Raw genomic sequence first — 16,345 nt, 5'->3', positions numbered from 1 at the left:
TATACCACCTGACCACTGCAGATTTAAGCAAAGTCCCTTTAAGGGAAGCCATTTCACTCTGTGGCCATCTTTGAAACATCTCTCAGGCAGCTATTTCAGTCATGCAAGTGCAGCTCCTATCGCTTTGAATGGGGAAACATCAAATTCTCCAAAACTGTTCACCAAGCGCAGATGCGCAGTATTAGGATGTCTCAGAAAACGGACTGTTTCTATAGCAACCGGAGATTCTAATGGCAGCTGCAGTGACTTTACCAATTTGATACTGGCTCTTTTACTAAGAAGGCAGGACTTATTCTGCCATTTTGCGCCTTGCACTTTCTCCCATTCATAGTAATATGAGTGCACAGTCTTTGTATATTTTGCCTGCGTCTCAATTCAGAGGCTCCTTTAAAAGCCGTTTCGAAGGCTGTCCCAATTCGAAGGCTCCTTCAAATGTGGTGAATTAGATGGATCCTTTGCGGCCTACCCTACCCCAGAAATCATTGTGCAGGATTTTTTTGAGAGAAATTGCCACAATACACTTTTAAATGTAAGTATTGGGTTTTAACTATAAAAATATGATATAATACAAATGTAAAAAAAAAAAAAAATTAACAAGATGCAGTTTTATATAGGTTATACTCTTTATTATCTACAGAAATGGACCATGGTGGACATAATTTGGTTTTGTTTACAGAATATAAGTCCATTACAAACGTTACTGCTGCTTGTCAACAGCAGCTGTTACAGTTGCGAGGCGACAAGAACAATCTTCCATAAGCTAGACCGTCCCATTTAACAACGCTCGTTTTGACCTTCGTAGCCTTCGAAGCCGTGGCCTACGTTTGAAGGATGCAACCTCTGAAATGGGACACAGCTCTACAGTCTTTGATTTAAGGTGTGTTCGAACTTGAGATCGCTGTGCAGACTGGTCCATTTCAAAACGAAGCCTTGTTCAATGAAATAAAGTGACTTTGGCAGTTTGATACGTGCTCCGAATCACTGTTTTGAAACAAATGATTTGCAAAGGTTTCGAAGCTTCACAAAGCAGTGTTTCACAACAATCAGTAACTGAATTATTCAAATCATGTGGTTTGTTGAGGGAAGCAGGCGATAAAAAAAAAAAAGTATGAAAAATACAAAGACTTGTATTGAAGGAAGAACTATATCAAGAGACTCGAATATCTTAGAGACATGGTTATTGGCTATTTTGACTGAGGCTAGTGAGCAACCACCTAGCTACCATCCAGAGCACCTTAGCAACTGCTAATTATTATAAAGTAATATAATAAAACTATATTGGAACACCATGGCAACCACCCTAACATAATACCGGTGATTTTTACACAAGCAAAACACCACTTACCTTTTCTTCAGAAAAACAAATTACTACAGCATATAGACACACGATATTAGACAACACCAAAATAGAACTAGCAACATGCCCTCATACCTACACGTTCACACACACACACGGTTTTCATGATTTATAAGGACATTCCAACGATTTTTATACTGTACTAACGGTATTCTATCCCCTAAACCCAACCCCTACCCCATACCTACCTATCACAGAAACATATGTAAAACACTACATTTAAATAAAAACATAGTTTGGACATTATTTAAGCCTTAACTAGTGAGGACTAATAAAATGTCCTCACAAGTCAGTTGTCATAAAATTTCACTATGTAAGTGAGGACATTTGGCCCTCAAAAGTATAGCCAAACTTGTACACACACACACACATATTCTTGGTAGAAATCGCTTTTTCAGACGTGTAAATAAAACCACAATGACAAATGCTAGCTAACAAAAGCTGGCAGTGCTGATAGGCCATGCCAGCTATTCCAGTAATGCTGAACCATGATGCAAGAGGCTATATAGGCTAGATCTTATGTGCCATTTACCAGCTTATTGTTTAGTGGTTATAGTCAACATCATTTAAAGGGATAGTTTACTCAAAAATGAAAATTGTCGTCATCAATTACTCACCCTCAAGTTGTCCCAAATCTGTATGAGTTTCTTTCTTCTGTTTGTAGTGATTTAATTTTGCCCACCCAGAGACGCCACTTATGTAGTGATTGGAACTCACGTCACCGCTGACGTGGTGATTTTTAGATTGCATGTCACTTAAGATGTGGTTATGAGTACATTAGATGACCACTTCCCCCCGCTCTTTTAGTTCAGGCACCAGTCAAGGTCTTTTACAGTCCCAACAGGAGGCCATTCAATCATTTAGAATAAATGTAAACTGGAGGGAGTTGGTCAGTTGATTTATCTGAAAGATTGGTGAGATTATAAACTTGTACAGCCTCTTCTGTATTATCAGCCCAAGGAAGACTATTTTATTAACAAAAAGATAAACAATAATAACTAACAACTACTAAATGAATACCGTAAATGATAAAGGAATAAAGTGCATAAGACGCATAAAATACAAGTGATTAAGTAGAGTGTGGCTATGGAGGTTTTACATTATCTTATGGAAAGATAAACTTTTGTTTCTCTGAAACTAATAAGGTGAAGAACCTCATGCAAATGAAGGATTATTTGTTATTGAAGGAACACGCCGACTTTTTGGGACTTTAGCTTATTCACCGTATCCCCCAGAGTTAGATAAGTCCATACATACCCTTTTCATCTCTGTGCGCGCTGTAAAGGCCTCATTATACTTCTGCGTCGGACCTACGCCGGAGCCTATACGCCGTAGGCAACGTGTTGGTTTTAATTTATACTTCTGTGTCGTTGTCCGCGTTGACGCGCACCTAGGGAGCGTGTGAAACCCCGAGGGAGGGGTTCTGGCAGACCAATCACAGCGCTTGTGTCCGCGTAGAATTGACGCGTTGTTACATTTTTGGAGAGGTGCACGTCAGGGTACGCCATAGGGTACGCGCGCTACACACAGCCTACGACGTAGCTACGGCGGCAGTTCGACGCAGAAGCATAAAACAGGCTTGACTCTGTCTGACGCACCCACCGCTAGCCTAGCTTAGCACAAAGATGGAGGTAAACGGCTCCAGCTAGCATACTGTTCCCAATAAGTGACAAAATAACGGCAACATTTTCCTATTTACATGTTGTGATTTGTATAGTCACAGCGTATACAAATAACAAGCTCACATGAACCTCGAAGTGAAGGTTCGCTCTTCTGAGCTTAACTTTGTTGCAAATGTCTGTTTGTCTTCTGCCTCTCTGGTTGAGACACTTAGAACTTGGTCAATCCGCTTTTGTCTCTCTGGCATGGAGACTTGGGACGTGCTGTAGTCATTACGGTCTCGCTGGACGAAGACTCTGAACGTAGTGTTTGTTAATGTCTCTTTCCTCACAGACTGGAGGCTCAGAATGTGGTCGTATCTGCTGCTGCCTCATAAGCTGTCTCACCTTCGCAGACTTGAGACTCTAAGAATAAGGAGTGTCTGTGTCACAGTTCACGTGTCTGTGTGATCATTCTGACATGTCTTTGTTGTGTTCCAGTCACTGGTCTGATTGCTCGTCAGCGTTGCTTAGCTACCAACTGCACTGAAGAGCTAATCAGACCAGCCGCACCTGCAGCTCGTTATTGTCAGTGTTGGCTGTATTCCTTGTCAGATCATTTCTCGTTCTCATGTCTTGCAGTTCTGTTCCATCAGTATTCTCTCAAATCTTCTGTTCCTGTGTGTTTGCTTCCTGCTTGAGTCTGGATTACTGGCTGCCTTGCTGTTTCTGGATATTCACTGACTTCATTGATCGGCAGACATCATTCAGCCTATTGCAGCCTCCCTGCTGCTATTCCTGACAACCCTGCCTTGCTTATTTCTCCTGCTTATTTACAAAAAACTGTTAACTTGCATTCGCAACTGGATCCTGTGTTTTCTTACCCTGACAATCTGTTTCAAGGGTACCTTTATCCCTTTCCGATGAGGAGATTGCAATTTGGTGCTTCTCCATTCCAGTGCTGTGATTGGCTGCTGGCATCAGAGCACAGACACACACAGTGTTGCCCACCCTTCTTTCCCCTGTGGAACTCATTTGCATTAAGCACACAGTTGGAAGTCTTTAACGTTTTACTGATGCATTTCTCACTTTCCAAACCAACACCTGAATACCTTTGGCAATATTCTAAACAAATAGTGTCTAAATAAGATGTAAAAAGAATGACCTGTCATACATACATTAAAGTCCACATGAATTAAAAATTGACCATATTTACTTTGTTTGCCTAAATTGTTAGTTTTGTGGTGAACAATTCATCCATGCAAGTCAATCCACACAAAAAAATTTTTTGGCTTTGTAATCTTTAATCAAAATCTGAAAATGCCCCTCCCCTCTGCATTGGAGGACCTTCCCTGATGACGTATGTTTGACGGCTTGGTTTGGGAAACGCTTAACCACTCCCCTCAAACCGTTAGTCTGCTATGAGCAAGAGATGGAGAGGAGGAGCACTAGAGTAAAACCCTGCCCTCTGTTCAATATTCCTTTTCACTGGGAAATACGTCACAGCACTGGAGAAAAGTCGTTTGCAACTTCCGGTTCACGCAGACTTTAATTTGTTCATTTGCTGAATTTGTGTAAGATGTTGCTCTACAAATAGCTGTCACTGAGAATACTTGTTTCTCTGAATAAGTATGAAATGGATGTTTGTAGTTTACAGCATAGTTATGAATGGATTTGGATGGATCATTGTGGCCTCCCTGCATTTCAGCCACGGCTCTTGCATCCAAAAAGTCCTAAAGAATTTTTATGGTGGTTGGCTCAGACCTTAGGGATTAGTCTCATGATGGATGTAGGGCAGAAACTGCCAGTGGACCAATGAGAAGTCCTGTCCCTCCTGTGCTTAAGGTGTCTGTCAGTTGTCCTAGCATCATTATCTGATAGTGTTGGACAGTTTGTCTGTGTTATTCCACCAAGATCCAATCAAAAATGTAGAAGAAATGTCCACTGATACGGACATAAACGAGGTCCTGGAATGTGCTGTTCATAGAACAAAATAAGATATTTTGAAGAATGTTGTTTACCAGACAGTTGGCAGTAGCCATTGGCTTACATTGGAAAAAAATACTATGAAAGTCAATGGCTACCGTCAACTGTCTGGTTACCAACATTATTCAAAATATCATCTTTTGTATTCAACAGAAGAAAGAAACTCATACAGGTTTGGAACAACATGAGGGTGCGTAAATGATGACAGAGTTTTAATTTTTGGGTGAACTATCCCTTTAACTACTGAAACTGTTGATAAGTTTCAATGCTAAAACTGCAGTATGCTCAAGAGCGATTAGAGAGCAGATGGTCTTGTATGCTTTCAAATTGCTCTTGCTGTACTTTTATGTAATACACCGATCGGTCTGCAGATCGGTCGCCTCTTCAAGTCGAACACACCTGTTTTTAAACAATTTTGCCTGTCATTGGTTGGACAAACATGTAGCCCCTGCCTTGAACATGCATCGTTGGTTGAGTCAGTGTTGCTATGTAACCGCTCAAACAGACTGCAATTACATTTGGTGCCACTAGTGGCACAGAAATACACACTGCAGATTTAAATGCCAAATTCACAAAGAAACATTCAGAAATTCAGGGTTATGACTAATATACTTCAATGTAAAAATAAATAACCTATTTACTAAAAAATGAATGATACGCATATAAAATCAACAACTTGTAAAATACTTTTGTCAATCTTGACATAAAAGAAGGTAAAAGCCACTCCCATCAACCCCACAAAAACAGCAAAATCTAATATTCCAAAATCAGACATAATCCAGTTATTAAAGTTATTGCATTTGAAAGAGTGGCACCAACATTCACTTACATATATTACATTAAAATAATAAATTAAATTTCATTAATAAAAACAAAATGTTCTTTCAATGAAATGTTATACGAAGACATCTACTACCAAACAGAAACACACAATGTATGATGTAACTACTGTTTTTAATGTGCAGGTCCAATTCATTACACACATGAATAAACTCTTTCAATTTAATATGGGTTTTCAAACCATTTAAAAGATGCTCTCAACTTAAGCGATGGTAGCCTGAGTCTTGCATGCATTTTGAGACTAAAATTAATTTTAAATGGGACGTTGGGACTCAAATATTTGGCCTGGTCCAGAAGCTGGCCATAAGAGGTATTAAGAGGGGGGACATGCCAGTACAAATCACTTTTCTGTATCTCAAGGGAGGAAATATGTCTAAACACTAATAGTGTAGATACCACAAAATCATGCAAACCATTTAGTTTATAGACTCAATCACAGGACAAAATATCTGCGGAAATATTGTAAATAGAAGTTGAATACTGTATATTTAACACTGATGCAATATATGTTAAAATTTTACATTTAAGAGTTGTATTTAGATTTGGAGACATGACAATTTAGGAAGGAATTTGGGACACTTTTGCCTAAACGAAAAACACAAATTATTCAGGTTCCTTTTGTCCATAAACTTCTGAAGTGGGTGGAAAGACGCATAAAACACAATAGGACTAGTTTGCACGAATTACGTACTACAGAAAACAAACCAGGAACTGAAGTGGAGATGTGGTGTGTTCAAGTCATTTCGAAATTGCCTTCATTTTGAGTCGCAACAAGTATATATTTTTTTCACGTCTTCATTAAACTTATAATTGCTCAATTGGCAATCTCAAAGTTATTGCAATTACAGTAATGTTCGACAAGACATGAATGCATCATCAATCAGTCCTCAAGCTTCTGCGCAACTCTACAGAAAGTCCAATGATGTTCTACCGTATTCTCATTGGCGCGTTCACTCATGTGATGAACTCGCGTGTTGCGAATAGTGAAGCCTTGCTTGGAGATGTACTCCACCAGATGCACGCGAAGGGATACCTCTTGGTGGTAGTCACATGGTCCAAAGGTAAAGGACACTTGAAAGTCTCTGGTGTCCATCATATGTTTATTCCATCTGGTGAAGCTGTTGGAGATGCCTTCAAGTAGTGCGTGAACTTTGGTGGTGATGGTGAGTTGGGTGATGATGACTGCCACCGGGTTCGAGTACTTGGAGAGCTTACGAGTACTTGACAGTTCTACCACTTGCTCAAAGGTGTCCATCGGGTAGAGAGGTTTAGTGTCACCTAAACACTGGATCAAGGGCTCTATCTGGTAGAAGTCCGCTTCCTTCCGGAGGAGCTCTGTTTCTTTGAAGTCACATGGTAGAGTCAGTTTTGAGGTGCGTAAAAAGTTCAAGACGTAACGGAATAGTGGACCGTCTCGATCTATGAAATAGTTGCCCTGGGCATCTCGTGTGGTGGGAAAATCGCCTCGGAACATGGCGCCCAACATAGAGTCTGGATAACGCTGGAGGGTGGACAGCGATGTGGTGTACAAATGGCCACCAACATTTAGAGTAACCGTATCCATCATCTACAACAAAGAAGAACATAAATTGTAGATGTTCATAGCTTTAAAGATGCATTTTGTACCTTCTGAGAATGTCAAGATGGTACTTGTACTGATACAACAAACACTCAACCATTCCCTGCTGAACACACAAGTTTAGTCCAAGATGAATTGCCATGCATAGCCATTTATTTGGTACTGCTCTTGTTGGTGGACCATCAAACTCATGCTCCAGCAAAACTTAAACCGGCTTGGTTTTTCATTGCAAAGCTGGTTGACCAAGAAAGACTTGGTTGGGGCCCAGCCTTGAAAACAATATTTGCTGGTTTCATCTGCACTGACAAAACCCTTAGGAACATCAGTTATGATTGTTTGGTAAATTGAGCTTCAGGAAGAATGGATTGTAGTTTAAAACACCACATGAGATGTGTTTGAATTCAAGCCTGTTCCTCATAAAACTGTTCCTGTTCCTGATCTCAGACAAAATGGAGCACTGGGATAAGACAAAATGGCTGACCCTCAAAGCTTGGTTTCTTTTCTTTTTTGAGCCATTGGAGATCCTGTTCTTAAGGTGGTAAGCACTTGTTTAGTTATGCCCTTGCAACTGTCTAGCAACTACCCAGAAGACCCTAGTAACCACTGACCAACAACTTAGCAACCAGCCTAAACAGCGTTTAGGGTAAATGTGTCCATTATCTACAACAAAGAAGAACATAAATTGTAGATGTTCAAAGTATTAAAAGATGTATGTTGTACCTGCTGAGAATGTCATTTGGTTTTTGAACTGATATGAAAAGACCACCTTAAATCAACACAAACGGCCATGGAGATCCATTGATTAGGTTCTGTTCTAGTTGGTGGACCATCAAATCCATGCTGGTCCCCAGCAAAACTTCACCCAGCTTGGTTTTTCTTGTAAAGCAGGTTTACCTATAAGGCTTGAAAACAACATTTGCTGTATTGAGCTGCATTGACAAAACCCTTAGGAACAATGGTTTCTATGGTAACTATAGTATGGTAAACTGAGCTTCACACAAGTAGTATGGTAAAAACCACATGAGATGTTTTCGGATTCAACCCTGTTCTTCATAAAACCTTGGTCTCAGACAAAATGGACCACTGGGATAAGACAAAATGGCCGACCCTCAAAGCTTGTTTTCTCTTCCTTTTTGAGCCACTGGAGATCATGTTCTTAGGGCGGCAAGCATCTGTTTAGTAATGCTCAGTCAACTGCCTAGCAACTACCCAGAACACCCTAGCAAGTGATGGGAGAAACAAAGCTTTTCAAAACTTTTAATCAATTGAACCAATTGCTTTATAAAATGATTCACTGTTTCGAAGTGCTCGAAACGCAACACGCTGGTGACCCCTGCTGGTCAGAACAGTGTAAATACAGCGAAAACTCATAAAACAAGCATAAAACCAACTTTTACAAAACAAATTGGATAATTTGGTTAATCAGACCAATAAGAGACTTTTAAAAAACAACTCTTCCTTTTTTTTCTTACTGAAATCAGAAATCACGCGGCTTTGGCAGTTTGATACGCACTCCGAATCAGAATCACTGGTTCGAAACAAATGATTCAGAGATGTTTCGAAGCTTCACAAAGCGTTTCGAAAGTGCCCATCACTAACCATAACAGCTTAGCAACCAGCTGGAACACCATAGCAATGCCCTAATAACTACCCTAGCAACGCCCTAGCAACCACCGAAAACAGTCTTGCAACTGCACAGCAAAGCGCATCAGAAATATTTTTTTACATAAAAAAATAAATAATAATTTCTTGTTTTGCATATTGTTTACATTTGTTCAGTAAACAATGTTGGCATCGCCACAGACACCCTAGCAACAATGCAAAACACTCTAGAACTGCATAGCAAAGCATCCTAACCATATATTAACGCTAGAACAGGGAACATGAAAATATTAGCACTGAAAATGCTTACAGGATAATAATATAGGAGTGGGCTTTTTTTTAACATGGTAGCGGTGAGCATATTTATGAATACCCTAGCAACCACCCAAAACACTCTTGCAACTGCAGAATGAAAATAATTTAGCTGCAAAGCGCATCATTAAAAGATTTCGTTTTTTTTTTTTACATTTATACAGTAGAGTAAACAATGTTTTCGTTGTTTTGGTTTGAGAACCGCTGCGTTATTCTATACGTTTATATTTACCATGTGTGCCCAGTCTCCATTCTCCATGTGGCCAACTGGTCCTCTTCAATGCTGGTGACGAATGACGCTCTCTGCAGTCTTTATTGGGTATAAACACTTCACTAAAACTAAAGACATAGTTTATATATTTCAGTTTAGACAGCATATTCAAGTGCAATATCGATTAGATTACCATGGAAACGTATCGTCAAATGAATGACGCAGCATATGAAGGACACCGAGGGTTTCCCTGCATCCCACCACATACATATTGTAGCAAAGTCTCAGATATAAACACGATATCATATAAATCAGCTACTAAAAACAGCGACCTATCAATATTAACAAAATTACGAGATGATGCAGCACGCATTTAATTTATAGCGGCTGCAATAAATCCGTATTAAATGATACAAGACAAATATACACAATCGATCGCATTATATGAATACAAATGCTCAGTTATTACCTCGTTGAAAATACGTTAAATTTTAGGATTTAAGTCTCCTCGTCCGATGTAGGCTACTTCAGTTGTTTCCTTTCGTCCCAAGCATCAGGAATATGGAGGACAAGGGGTTTAAACAAGGATAACGTTACTTTACTTCCCTGTGTGTTTTTTCGTGACTTTTCCAAAATACAGGAGCATTTTGAAACCCTTTATGTTCAAAAACGACTCGCTCTGCTCAAGGAAAAGCTGTAAAATAACTGTAATGTTTTGTTGTGGAATCAGAGAACAGGACAGGGACATCAATGTGGGATTAGCGGATATGACACACCCACGACAGAAGCCCCGCCCACCACGACACACACACACGCCCTTTCTTTCTCTCTCAGACCATCATCCAAAACACGTCAGTCAGCAGAACTGTTCCAATACAAGTCCAATATGGTCCTGAAAAGCGTAATGTACCAGTACTCAATATTTATGCGTTTATTTTTCGCATTTGTTCATTTTATTTTATATGGCAAGCCCTACATCTTTATGTTACTTAAACATTCCACAGAAATAAACCCAAAACTTCATCTAAAATTCTAACCATTTATTTGTTTATGAGGACTTCACAATCATTCTTACAACCCATAGTGATAAAGGTTTATTTTAGCTTACAGTAGAATTTACAGCATAATACACATGGTTGGTTGTTTATAGCCATAATAAACCTCACTATCATGACACAACCTCATTATAGAGTCGAAATGAGAATTTGTTTTGAATATAGCGCCAATGAGGGAAGAGCCATGTAACAGAAAGATGAAAGAACGTCCTATTCCTCAAACATTGATGCAGAAACGGGAGAGAACATGTATTTAATATGTAATGTGTCCTGAAATGGTGATAAGTTAAACGTTCAAAGTCTTTTTGATGGAGAAGATGATGTCCTTGATTTGCGGTATGCTGTTGTCCTCCAAAATCTTGGCGTACGGCATTGGAATATCTACACCCGTGACTCGGACCGCAGGGGCGTCGAGGAAATTGAAGGCAGGACCTTGAATTAAAAAAGATAAAACAATAAATCTACGTGCCGAAGAACACACCACTCTGGGTGTGTTTGGACTTTGGAATGACATAATCCCAACTATTTTTGTATACTAATGTAGTTACATGTAATTAATCATGCAACATCGTGAGGTCATGTAACAACAATATAGCACAACATTTTAATGCATTCTAAAATATAAAATAAAACAGTATACAGTACATTCTGAACAAAATACAGCAAGTAGTGCGCTAGCATTTCATTTTGAACATAGCATCTGACTTCAAATGAGCATTATTGTTATATTTACCCTCCATGATCCGGGCAAGAACCTCCGCCCCGACTCCAAACTGGGGCCAGCCGCCCTCCACGGTGATGAGATGATTGGTTTTCATTATACTCGTTTCAATAGTTTCTGTGTCGAGAGGCCGGATGGTGCGCATGTTGATCACCTACAGACGAAAACACAGACACTTCAAACTACTATTCAGTAAGCTTATAGAAATTAATGTTAAATGTGAGCAAATTAAAAAAAATGTCTGTATAATTTCTTTCATTACAATTTACATGACTGCCCAAAAAACAAACATTGTATACTGAATCAATAAACGTGAGGAAATGGTGTTTAAAACCATTCCGGGCTGAAAGGATGATGTCATACCTCACATTCGATACCCTCTTTGGCCAAGACAGCGGCAGCGTCGAGACACAGGGTGACCATCCGGGAATGGGACACCACAGTGATGTGATTTCCTACAGCACACCACCAATATTAATATGCACATCCACTCAGACCAATGACTCTAAAGTTGTGATTGATTGTTGTTCAAATAAAGAGCGATTAACAGTGGCACTTATAGATTTTTCAAGGGATAGAAAAAGATAAATACTATTTGAAATATTAGAGTAAGACAAATTAAATATAAATTATATATTAATATTCAATAATTTTAAATATTTCTCTTTAGTTGTGACAGGGTAATTAATTTATATTTAATAATAATATAAATGTGTTGTAAATTATCCTGTCACAACTGAAGCGGACCAAAAAAATATTTTAATCTCAATATTTTAATATTCACTGAAAATGTTTAATATTATAAAAATGAAATATTATTGAAGAATATTAATATAAATGTGTTGCTATTATTATTTAATAATATTTTATTTTATAATATTTAAATATTTACTGAAACAATATCATAAAATAAAATATTATTGTATAATATTAATATAAACATGTTATTATTATTATTAAAAATAGAGATAGTAACTACCCTGTCACAACTAAAGTGGACCAAAAGAGAAATAATTCATAAATGTGTCATTAATTGTTTGAGTAAATATTAAAATATTGACACATTTATGAATTATTTCTCTTTTAATATTTACTGAAAATGTTTAATATTATAAAATTAAATATTATTAAATAATATTAATATAAATGTGTTGCTATTATTATTTAATAATATTTTATTTTATAATAATATTTAAATATTTACTGAAACAATATCATAAAATAAAATATTATTGAATAATATTTATATAAACTTGTTATTATTATTAAAAATAGAGTTGGTAACTACCCTGTCACAACTAAAGTGGACCAAAAGAGAGATAATTCATAAATGTGTCATTAATTGTTTGAGTAAATATTAAAATATTGACAGATTTATGAATTATTTTTTCTTTTAGTCCACTTTAGTTGTGACAGGGTAGTTACTATCTCTATTTTTAATAATAATAACAAAAAGTCTATATTCATTTTATTCAATAATATTCAATTTTATTGAATATAAAATATAAAATATAAAAAAATATTATTAAACTATCAGTAAATATTAAAATGCTGACAAATGTATTACATATTTCTCTTTTGGTCCACTTTAGTTGTGAAAGAGTTTATGAGATATGTGTGATTTTTTTCATATCAAACCCACCTGGTCTTTCAATCTTTGCTTTTCCAATAGGGATGAGGAAGTCTTTCGACTGAGATTCTTCGGACATGTCAAACGCCACGCCGTACATCAGCTCATTCTCCAAAAACACCACTGAAAGAGACGATGTGACAGTCAGAGCGACATCTACTGTACATCCTGAACATCAGTCTCATCCGGTGAGGAACTCACCAGGGTTGTCGTCTCGGATGGCTGATTTCAGAAGGCCCTTGGCGTCTTCAGCGCTCCAGGGACTGACCACCTTCAGACCGGGACAGTGTCCGTACCAGGCAGCAAAGCACTGGGAATGCTGAGCCGCCACGCCGGCCGAAGCGCCGTTGGGTCCGCGGAACACGATCGGGACGGACTGAAAGCCAGCAGACATGTAGTACGTCTTGGCAGCCGAGTTGATGACCTGGTCGATGGCTTGCATGGAGAAGTTGAAAGTCATGAACTCGCAAATTGGCCTCAAACCCGCCTGAAAGAGGATGCGGTTGGTTAGTTTGGGAACGTAGCTTTTAGATTCATTTATAATCGTCGCTTCAGGAAAAACTCACCATGGCAGCACCAACGGCGATGCCAGCAAAACCCATCTGCATGGATAAAGGAGGAAGATTCAGTAAACCCAATAATTAAGAACACACGGAAACAATTTTCGCACAAGTATGTCATCATTCTCACCTCTGTAATGGGAGTGTCGATGATGCGTTTGTCTCCGTACTTCTTCCAAAGGCCTCTGCTAACCTGCAACCCAAAACAAGTCACTTTAAGGCCTCGTTTACACCTGGTATTAAGATGTGTTTTGGTCGATCGGATCACAAATAGACGAGGCAGACACATTCCCGTTTACACAAGGTGTTTTAATCCGTCTCTTTTGTCCACTTTCAACCACTTCAGTCGAGAAATCAGGAATGGTGAGAGAACATTGTGCTTGGTACATTTTTCATCGTCAAACTTGGGTCTTCAACTGACAAAGTTTAAATCCTTTTTGGCTAGCGCGCTTCACATGATGTTTACGCATTAGGTCAGTAGGTGGAGAGTAGATGGTCTTTTGTGGCTGTTCGAACACATTCGACCACATGAGCGTTTACACTACGAAATCAATCCGTTCAAACGCGTTTTTTTTACAACCTCTGGAAGTGGTCGAAAGAGGTCAAGCTCAAAACGATTCCGAGCCCGTTTACACCTGTATGTTGCGTCGTCCACTTGTGATCCAATCGGTGATCCGATGCTTTGGAGCTATTGATAGACAAAATATTTATCTATCCTTATATATCTAACCTTATATGCACCGTCATACTGTGCGACTTCCTCTCCGAGGAGGAAAACACGCTCATCCCTCTCCAGCTCCTCATCCATGGCCTGATTGAGAGCATCACGGACCGTTACCTGCGAAAATCAAGAGCATGTTAATGCATACAGAACGTTTTTCAACAGAAAATGCAGTAATTGTACATATATCACATGGTAAAGCATGGTTCTGAATAAAAATCTTATTCATTTACTATGAGTTTTACATGGTACCACCGTGGCATAAAAAAAATAAAATAAATAATAATAATAAAATTCCCATAAAACATACCAGTGTACATACAAGCAACATTTTTTTTTTTTATATTATAATTAAACGCTTTCCCATGGTACACACAGAAAAACAACAGTGCCCAAGGGCAAGAGAAGTATCTATTTACAGAAACCAAAATCAATGATTTCTACATCAGTTGCTTCACTGTTAAAAAAATAAGATATAATGACGCGGTTTCATTAATGGTGAATGTGTGACCTGACCAGTTTTACTAGGTTTAACTTTTCATGTTGTGCCATCAAATAGGGTCAATAAGGTCAAAATAAATATCAGATAAATGCACATCCATTTAAATATGCTGACAACATGATCTGAAATATCAGTTATTAATTATTAATCATTAATGTTGTAAAATAATTGGCAGTATATAATTATTATCAATTAACATTAACTTAGTAAAATACATTAACTATAATTTCTTATTAACAATATTTACAGTATAACCACAAGATCTGTACTTGTATATAAAATACTAAAACAACAACATGGCAAAAAGCGTGGTAGACGTCCATAAATCATGGTAAAATGTAAAATAAAAATCATGTTATTATACAATTCCTATAAAACAATACCCCGATGCGCATGTAAAAAGCATGTACACACACACACAGTCACACACACATATATATATATATACACATATACATACATACATACAAACAAAAAAACATGGCTTTACCATGGTACATATGGAAAAACTATGGTATTACCATGGTATATTTGCAAGGAGTGTCAATCAAAACATGGCAACTGTCCAAAACACCAAGGTATTACCATGGTAGTTTTAGTACATATATTAAACAAAACATGGCTTTACCATGGTACACAAGTAAAAAACTGACATTGCCATGATACATTAGCAAATATTTTAAATTAAACCATGCTAAATGTTTAAAATACATGGTATTGCGTAGCACACACCCAAAACATGCTACTACCATGGTGTTTTTGTTAGTATTCTTGACATGTTCTTAATGCTTAGTATTCTTAACAGTGACCATTAATCGGTTGACCAAACGTACTAATAATCAACACATTTTAAAGCCTCTTCCTCGCGGTTTAGTGTTTACTGTGACACAGCATCTGTTGAAGGTGAGAGCAGCAGCAGCATCACTGACCTGTACCGCAGCCGGCTGAGTCCTGTGAAACTCCCTCCGCAAAGCGGCAGAAACGGCATTCTGAGAGACAAACACACAGCCAACATCTGTCGTAAAACTGTCCTCTTATAAGTACAAGCGTAAATGTTTGCTAAGATTTCATATTTCCACATAAATACCTTCCCCGAGCGCAGAAAACACCTCAGAGACGCCATGTTTCACTGTCCTCTGTGTGGAGGCGGGGCTGTCATGCCAGCGGCTTCGGCCAATCAGAGAGCGCGTTGTAAAATCAGAACAGGAAACACAGTGACAGCGACCAATCAGTGTAGCTGACTCATGACATCAACGGAAGCTTCATTCAGGCTGTCATTGGGCGTCCAAGGGCAAGAGAAAAATCTTTTTATAGAAAACAAAAATCGATAGTTTCTAAATCAATTGCTTCACTACTTTTTTTTTTCTTTTTTTCTAAAGGATAAAAGTCACGCAGTCACGCATGTATGTTGAAAGATGGGACAAAGTCATGCTGAAAAAAGACTAACGTTTTAATAGTTGCCAGACGTCCACAATATGCCATAATATAGGGTGATGTTTTTTAGGATAATACACATGCATTAAATTACATTAAAAACAATGTTTGAAATATAATGTAATATTTTTAAAATGATTGTTAATATGATCATCACAAACTAGTAACTATCATTTCTAACATTCAGTGAAAATATTAACTAATTTAAAAAAAAATTATATTTACAATATAATTATA

At 38.0% G+C, this 16,345-nt stretch overlaps 2 protein-coding genes across 3 annotated transcripts; both read right to left on the bottom strand.

Annotated features, from left to right (window-relative positions):
* Nucleotides 1-5,877: 5,877 nt before the first annotated feature.
* On the bottom strand, nucleotides 5,878-10,259 carry kctd6a (potassium channel tetramerization domain containing 6a). Of its 2 annotated transcripts, none has more exons than XM_084415903.1 (3): nucleotides 9,955-10,259; nucleotides 9,507-9,613; nucleotides 5,878-7,348 (listed from the first exon to the last, which is right to left on the bottom strand). In XM_084415903.1, exons 2-3 carry the CDS (start codon nucleotides 9,531-9,533, stop codon nucleotides 6,662-6,664), a joined length of 714 nt encoding a protein of 237 aa, XP_084272029.1. In that variant the 5' UTR covers nucleotides 9,534-9,613; nucleotides 9,955-10,259; the 3' UTR covers nucleotides 5,878-6,661. The 2 variants fall into 2 exon arrangements, with proteins under 2 accessions (XP_084272029.1, XP_084272030.1); XM_084415904.1 differs by having other exon boundaries at nucleotides 9,507-9,584; nucleotides 9,955-10,252.
* A 251-nt stretch (nucleotides 10,260-10,510) lies between these two features.
* Nucleotides 10,511-15,957, bottom strand: pdhb (pyruvate dehydrogenase E1 subunit beta). The gene is made up of 10 exons (XM_084415902.1): nucleotides 15,762-15,957; nucleotides 15,604-15,663; nucleotides 14,182-14,289; nucleotides 13,582-13,644; nucleotides 13,458-13,493; nucleotides 13,093-13,378; nucleotides 12,904-13,014; nucleotides 11,625-11,716; nucleotides 11,274-11,415; nucleotides 10,511-10,972 (listed from the first exon to the last, which is right to left on the bottom strand). The coding sequence occupies exons 1-10, from the start codon at nucleotides 15,795-15,797 to the stop codon at nucleotides 10,827-10,829; spliced, it is 1,080 nt and encodes a 359-aa protein (XP_084272028.1). The 5' UTR covers nucleotides 15,798-15,957; the 3' UTR covers nucleotides 10,511-10,826.
* Nucleotides 15,958-16,345: the final 388 nt, after the last annotated feature.

Source organism: Rutilus rutilus (genome assembly GCF_951802725.1).
Source record: "Rutilus rutilus genome assembly, chromosome: 8".
Lineage (NCBI taxonomy): Eukaryota > Metazoa > Chordata > Actinopteri > Cypriniformes > Leuciscidae > Rutilus > Rutilus rutilus.
This window is presented reverse-complemented; position numbering and strand designations above follow the sequence as displayed.

Coding starts and splice junctions, on each gene's coding strand:
- pdhb (XM_084415902.1), bottom strand. CDS start 15,797: ATGGCGTCTCTGAGGTGTTTTCTGCGCTCGGGGAAG. Junction 13,645..14,181: donor AGTATGACGGTGCATATAAG/GTTAGATATATA, acceptor TTTGGGTTGCAG/GTTAGCAGAGGCCTTTGGAA. Junction 11,416..11,624: donor AAGAGGGTATCGAATGTGAG/GTATGACATCAT, acceptor TTTCGTCTGTAG/GTGATCAACATGCGCACCAT.
- kctd6a (XM_084415903.1), bottom strand. CDS start 9,533: ATGGAGAATGGAGACTGGGCACACATG. Junction 7,349..9,506: donor ATGGAGACTGGGCACACATG/GTAAATATAAAC, acceptor TCTTTGTTGTAG/ATGATGGATACGGTTACTCT.